The 7270-nt window shown below is 49.7% G+C and overlaps 1 protein-coding gene across 2 annotated transcripts; it reads right to left on the reverse strand.

Annotated features, from left to right (window-relative positions):
• Positions 1-2186: 2186 nt before the first annotated feature.
• LOC109740538 (uncharacterized) lies at positions 2187-4079 on the reverse strand. 2 transcript variants are annotated; one of them, XM_020299590.4, is made up of 4 exons: positions 3668-4079; positions 3004-3072; positions 2795-2899; positions 2187-2677 (listed from the first exon to the last, which is right to left on the reverse strand). In XM_020299590.4, exons 2-4 carry the CDS (start codon positions 3046-3048, stop codon positions 2576-2578), a joined length of 252 nt encoding a protein of 83 aa, XP_020155179.1. In that variant the 5' UTR covers positions 3049-3072; positions 3668-4079; the 3' UTR covers positions 2187-2575. The 2 variants fall into 2 exon arrangements, with proteins under 2 accessions (XP_020155179.1, XP_020155180.1); XM_020299591.4 differs by lacking the exon at positions 3668-4079 and adding an exon at positions 3259-3600.
• Between the last annotated feature and the right edge of the window lie 3191 nt (positions 4080-7270).

Raw genomic sequence — 7270 nt, forward strand, 5'->3', positions numbered from 1 at the left:
AACAAGTTGAAATCCCAGAAGATCAAGATGCAGCTCAGCTTATGAACTTTCTGCAGATGCATCAGAATCTTTGAGATCATCAAGTGCACACGCAGCTACTCAATGATCTTATGGAGCATATGTGGACCCACAATGGAAACCAAAGAGCTGATGATTGAGTTGTGCACTTCAAATAAATTATATGTAAACACTATTTATGTTTGGTACCAACATCTGTTATTTATGCGCGACATTGGCTTGTATGATCGACGTGCATGCATTTACATGGATTTGAGAGACCGGATTTGAGATATGTGAATGCCAGGAGCAAAATATGAGGGCCCGTACGGATACCATCGCGGGTATGCCCGGGCGCGTCCGCGGACGTATAGCGGGGCGGATTTGCCAAGTTTAGCTGTAGATGCTTTAAGACAAGCGGCATATGGCAGTGAAAAACACTGACCCGGCATACGACGCACGCAAGTGTCATGCATGATCAGACAACACCGAACAACCAAGAGTCCAAGACCCTCGGAACCCCACATGGCAAGGTTGGCCATGCAACACGTTGACCCGGCCGGACGGGCGCACCCGATTCACGAGTCCGGTCATGCACCGCTCACACGTCGAGCCTCCCATGCGAGCAAAACAACCAAGCACGAGGCGAGCGACACTAAGGGTGTGTTTGGTAGGGTGTATGAAGGGTGCATGAGAGAAAAAGTTTCCTTATCTACCCACTTTTAGGTGTTTGGTAGAGTGTATGAAGGGTGCGTAAGTCCACACTAGCTTAACACAAACATAGTAGGAGCATGCATGAAGAGGGATGCTGAGATGAGCATGCACAAAAAGAAAACAACTTATATTGAGATGAGAATGCAACCAAAACACACGCCGGCTGGCCTCAACCAACACGCGCAGGGCAGCGGGCAAGACAGCGCACGCAGGTGCGACCAAAAACACCAATGTGGTACACGACATGCGCTAGCGCCGTGGTGGACCGGACAGTGCCGAACAGCCAAGCCCCTAGCAACCCCACACGCCAAGTCCAGCCATGCAACACGACGACTCGGTCAGGCACACCCGGCTCGCGAGTCCAGACATACACCGCTCGCACGCCGAGTCTCCGGCATGAGCGAACCAGCTCGATGAGGTGCCACCAACGTTGACAAGCCGACCCTTGGCTAACCCGACGCGCGGGGAGCAGCGCGCAAGACGACGCACGAGGGCGCGACCGGAAACACCACGGGGAGGTGGCCCCAGCTACGCATGCGGCCCACGCATCATGGATCCCGAAGACCCGGCCGAACGCACCAGACTTGTGAGTCCAGACGTCCACCGCTCACACGCCAAGTCTCCCGCATGAGCGAACTGGCCCGGCGAGGTGCCACCAGCGCTGACAAGCCGACCCTGGCTCACTCGGCGGGAGCAACACGCAAGATGGCGCACACGGATCCGGCTTGCCTGCTCCCTCTTCATGCTCCCATCCGTACTCCCACTTCATCCTACGGCTGTTCTTTTCCCTTTTTCTTTTCTAATCTAATTATCCCCCTCCGATTTTCAGGGGGTGGGGCCGGGCCTTATTTTTTTCCAATCAAATCAAGCCACGTATGCGGGAGCACGGATGGGAGCATAGGAAGGGAGCAGGCAAGTCTCGTCCGGCGCACACGGGCGCAACCGAAAACACCATAGGGAGGTGGCCCCAACTACGCACGCGGCCCACGCATCATGGACCCCGGAGGGAAAACGGCTCTAGGTTCCTTTATATAAGATGTATTTGTTTTGCAAAAGTCGGACAAGTGCATGTTCGACTGAGTTTTTAGAAAAATATACCAACATCCACAATACAAAATTATACCATTTGATTCATCATGAAAAGTTTCATATCTTATCTATTAGGTATAGCAGATATTGTTATTTTATTTTATTATCTTGGTCAAACATTCAAATGGTTGACTTAAGCAGAAATCAATACACCTTATATTCTTGAACAGAGGGAGTATCAAACAAACTGGACAATAATGAAATGAAACCACCATATTTATCAATGCTCGAGGGTCAGCAATGTTCATTCTATTGACCTGAGTGTGAATCACAGTCTCAATATTTCATATGGACTCTGACGAGGAATAGTTTCCATCTTGCTATTCCTAGGTCATAGCAATGTAATTTAATGAACAGTACTTTCCTACTTTACAGGACGGTGCCTATACATATAATAAGTTAATTCCAGAAGCAAAGTACCAGAAAACATACTGGATTTACTTGTCGCTCATTTCATAGTTGTGAAGATTTCATACAGAAGTTTCGAAAAGAAAAGAAAAAGTTTTCATATAGAAGTTTTTACAGTACAACACCAACTTAGAGCAAGATTTATTGTCTATATATGATGGGAATAGACTAACCATGAATAGCAACAGCCAGAGAGGGAAATTTGAACTTCTAAATAGATTATATGACCTCAGCTGTAATCTTATAACGGTAGATATGTGATGTAAACATGAAGTAAAGACAAGTCCGGAACTTCGTTTCACAAAGTTGAAGCCACAGGATTGCAGCAAAATAGCATTCAGTGAATGTCCTTGTCCTCAGTTCGAAGCTACGATTCATTTTCTTTCTCAGCCATTTCCTTTTTATAAGCCTGCAACCTTTCTTTAAATTTCATGCTCTCTTCAAAGTTTGCCTTTCTCTTCACAGCTTTCTGAGTTTCACAAGGAGAGTAGCACATTTAGGGAGAGAAACAACTCCTACAAATTATGATACAGAACAAAATAAATAAATTATAGCGACGACTCTAACTTGGCAAAAGGTTGCTTACCTCCTGCCGGAAGCACCGATCAAGCTTAATCTTAAGATCTGTGCATTCACCAAAGAATTTTTTGATGGGGTGATCCACATGGCACTTCTGGAATTCTTCGATAATCTGGGCAACAAGGACATTAAATTTTATAATCTGGGAACTTCTGTGAAAATATACACTTGAAATGACAAAGCTTCAGAAAGAGCCAGCGGTCAGGACAAAGATACCTCAGCACACATAGGGTGCCTGTGTAGGGTTAGATGAGGATGCATTTCCAAAGATGTAGGAACGCGAACCTGCATGAAAGTTGCCCAAGTTAGCAAGATCTGGTCCTCAAAGTAGATTCTTCTACAAATGACAGACTGTAAAACTACAAACTAGAAGTGGAGCCTAACATCGATGCATACCAGCAAACACAACCTTATATTTCTGCTGTAACAGTACCTCTACCACTGATCCTGTCAGTAAAACATGATCTATACCTTGCACAGGCAGACTTCCAATCGAATGGACAACTGCCACAGAGGGGCAGGTGTTAGTGATATCTGTAGGGCACAGCGACAGTAAACTGAGCTGGGGCTTGGGCAGAATCCGCGGGGCCGGGCCAGTCGTGGAGGCGGGAGGCGGGCAGGCGGCGCGGCGGCGGCGTTTGCCTGGATCGATAGCTCGACTCGACTGGAACAGGACAACACGAGCGACAGGGCACAGGTGACGGGCTCACTGTTGGGCCGGAAGCATGGGCCTTTTACATTTTTCTAATCATTCTAAAAATCCGAAAGTTTTGCGTGGGCTAGACACACCCGGTCTACCCGAACCCCCCAAAAAGAAAAAACCCGGCCTACCTGATGGAAAAAAATTATCAAAAACCAAAGGGAGTTTGCAAGCAATTACTTGTACGCGGCAGGAGGCGTGGCGTCGGCGGGACCGCGGGAGCTCGGGCAAGACAGGTGCTGGGCGTCGGCGGAAGCTCGTCGCTGCGGCGACAACAGCACAGGAGCGCTATGGCGGGGAAAGCTCGTAGCGGCGTGGGACGACTGGGAGAGGCTCGTCGACGGCGTGGGGCGTCGGCGGAAGCTCGCGGCAGCCCGGACGGCGCGGCCTGGAGTGCGGCTGGGGACTTGACGATGCGGGATCCGTTGGCTGAGGCGTAGCCGCGCTGTAACCTGATGGGGGAGGCCTGTCGCGGCGCGGGGATCGTGAGGGAGGGGAAGGGGGAAACTGGGTAGTAGGTCGGCGAAGGAAGAGGTGATGAAAAGGCAAAGGGCGACCGCGACCGGCGCTGGGTCGAGCCGGTGGCTCCGCACCGACCGTAAGAACATCTCCAGCTTTTTTTTTTTTGAAAGAGCACCTCCAGCTGTTCGACCCCCAAGGGCTTCAAATATCACCGTTTGGGGGCCAACCGACTATAAAATCGATGTAGAGGTTTTGGGTTCCCAACCGAACCCCGAAGTTCGCCCCCCCCCCCCCCCCCCCCTCGATTTGGGCCAAAATTTGGCGCAAATTAGGCCTGAATTCGGCTCAGATTCGGCAGACTTCGGCACAAATTAAAAAAAAAACTAGATTTTATCACATAGTTTATCATAGAAACCAATACAAATCAAATAGTTCAATGAAGCAAACACAAATTAAAACACATGGAATTAGGCGTTCCCCTTGAGCCTCTATAGGTGCTCCACCAAATCATGCTGTAGTTCTTGATGCACCTGTGGATCTCGGATCTCCTGACACATATTGAGGAAGGCAGCCCATGATGTCGGTACTTGGTGATCAACTTGGGCAAGAGGACCCTGCCTGTAATATGGTTCAGTGTCAAACATTGTCTCTTCCTGCTCGCTCTCAATGATCATGTTGTGTAAGATGACACAGCAAGTCATCACTGAGGGAGTCCTGGATTAGGGGGCCGCGGGCGTCCGGGCTATGTAACGTGGGCCGGACTGATGGACCATGAAGATACAAGACGAAAGGCTTTCCCCGTGTCCGGATAGGACTCTCCTTTGCGTGGAAGGCAAGCTTGGCGTTCGGATATGAAGATTTCTCTCTCTGTAAACCGACTCTGTACAACCCTAGCTCCTCCGTGTCTATATAAACCGAAGGGTTTAGTCCGTAGAGGCAATCATAATCATACAGGCTAGACATCTAGGGTTTAGCCATTACGATCTCGAGGTAGATCAACTCTTGTAACCCATATACTCATCAAAGTCAATCAAGCAGGAAGTAGGGTATTACCTCCATCAAGAGGGCCCAAACCTAGGTAAACATCGTGTCCTCTGTCTCATGTTACCTTCGATCCTTAGACGCACAGTTCGGGACCCTCTACCCGAGATCTGCCGGTTTTGACACCGACATTGGTGCTTTCATTGAGAGTTTCTCTATGTTGTCGATAAAAGGATCGATGGCTCGCCTCATCGTCGATGACCAAATCACTTCTGTAAGAGCCCTAGTTCCTGGGAAGATCCTCAAGATCAGCAATTTCACCATAGGCGCCCGTCCGGCCATTAAGCCCAAGGCGGTCCCCCGGATTGCCAAAAATTATCTCCGCATCAACCCCGAAGGCGTCGATAAGATGGATCCAACAGATGTTTCGTCTTTAAACGAACTGCTACATCGCATCGCCGCCCTAGGGATCGCAACAGATTACGACCTGGTTCGGCTTAAACCCGATCAGAGGGAAATCAGGTCTCCACCTGTCACCCATCTGGTGACTGTTGTGGAAGAACAAGTTGAGGATGCGGCTCCTCCCACGCTAAAAACGAACTATGTTCGGATCTCCGAGCCCTATGAGCCGGACACTCATCTTCGAGAAGGGATTATCTGTCTCCTGAACATAGAATCCGGCACTGAGTCTCAAAACCCCCTGGTCACTCCGGACCCTGGGCCAATGATCTCAGAAAATCTTCAAAATCCGGATTCCATAGTGGGTCAGGGTTCGGATTCAAGCACACCCACCCACCACAATCAATACTCTCCAAGCAACTCCGGTCCCATGGACATATGCGATTTAATGTATATACGACAGCAACCTCTGGAAACAGTCCATCACTTTTGGGCTAGATTCCTACTTGTTAAAAACAAGATCAAGGATTACTGCGACGACGATGCTATATCAGTCTTTTGCCGCAACTGTATGGACGAGGGCATCCTCAACGCCCTCAATCGGCGCCACATTCTGCACTTTGCAGATTTGGCACATATAGTACAGAAGTATTGCACGATGGAAAGTGCTTGGAAAACCCAGACAGCTCGGTGGGAGCCACCGGCCTTTAAGCCACCCACCGGCCGAACATAAAGGATGCACCCTTACGGGGCACCTGATCATTCCTCCACGGAAATAAAAATTCAGCCCTTACCGGGACACATAACTGTCCTTGATGGATGGCTCGACAAGCCCTGTCAGATACACGCGATGCCAGACTCCGAGCCAACTCATAACCTTCGGGCATGTTGGATACTCCGGCAGGTGGCTAAAAGCGGGGAGGCTATCCTCACCAACACTACTCCGACAAGGCATTCCCCCGAGGACAACGACCTTGGTGTGTTTACGGTCTTCGAGACCTTTTCTTCAAACAACCGGCGCAAAAGGGCGCTCCGCGACCTCGCCGAAGTCAATCACGTAGCCGCAATAAATCCTTCGAACGATATGGCGATAACCTTCAACGCCAATGAGGAACCAAGGGCCCGATCAGTCCGAGCACCAGCCGCTTTGGTTCTCAACCCAATTGTAGACGGCTTTCGCCTCACCAAAGTGCTCATGGACGGCGGCAGTGGACTGAACCTCATCTACAAAGACACGCTCAATAAAATGCAAATGGACATGAGTCGCATTGAGCAGAGCAATACATACTTTCGAGGAATCATCCCCAGCAGGGAAGCAAGATGCTCAGGGAAAATTAAACTAGATGTGGTATTCAGCACACCAGAGAACTATAGGTCCGAAGAGATAATCTTCTAGGTGGCCCCTTTCAACATCGAATATCATGCCCTGTTAGGGCGAGATGCATTCACACGCTTTCAAGCCATACCTCATTATGGGTACATGAAGCTCAAAATGCCAGGGCCCAATGGTGTTATCACTATCTCCAGTGATCCGGACATAGCACTCCGCGCCAAAAATAAAACCGCATCCCTAGACCTTGAGGCACTGTCTGAAGCCCTGGCGGCCGAGGAGCTCACCGCTCTGCGTTCCACAGTGGATAGAGACGATGTAATTCTTGATAAAAGGCCCAAATCCACCTCTTTCAAGACAGCAGACGAGATAGTCAAATTTCAAGTCCACTTGACGGACCCCAAGAAGACATCTTCCATTGGGGCACAACTGGATCCGGCGGTCGACGCCGCATTGCGTGCGTTCTTGCGCGAGAACTGGGACATCTTCACCTGGCACCCCTCGGATATGCCGGGAATCCCACGCGCGCTGGCCGAACATAGTCTCAACATACTGAAGGGATACAAACCAGTCAAGCAAATGTTGTGGCGATTTTCTGAACCCAAACGACA

Source organism: Aegilops tauschii, chromosome 2 (genome assembly GCF_002575655.3).
Source record: "Aegilops tauschii subsp. strangulata cultivar AL8/78 chromosome 2, Aet v6.0, whole genome shotgun sequence".
Taxonomy (NCBI): domain Eukaryota; kingdom Viridiplantae; phylum Streptophyta; class Magnoliopsida; order Poales; family Poaceae; genus Aegilops; species Aegilops tauschii.

What these genes read in the sequence shown, in the direction of transcription:
- LOC109740538 (XM_020299590.4), bottom strand. Translation starts at nt 3,048, where the DNA reads ATGCATCCTCATCTAACCCTACACAGGCACCCTATGTGTGCTGAG. An exon ending in GGCACCCTATGTGTGCTGAG is followed by an intron (nt 2,900 to 3,003) that starts GTATCTTTGTCC and finishes CTTGTTGCCCAG; the next exon opens with ATTATCGAAGAATTCCAGAA. An exon ending in ATCGGTGCTTCCGGCAGGAG is followed by an intron (nt 2,678 to 2,794) that starts GTAAGCAACCTT and finishes TGTGAAACTCAG; the next exon opens with AAAGCTGTGAAGAGAAAGGC.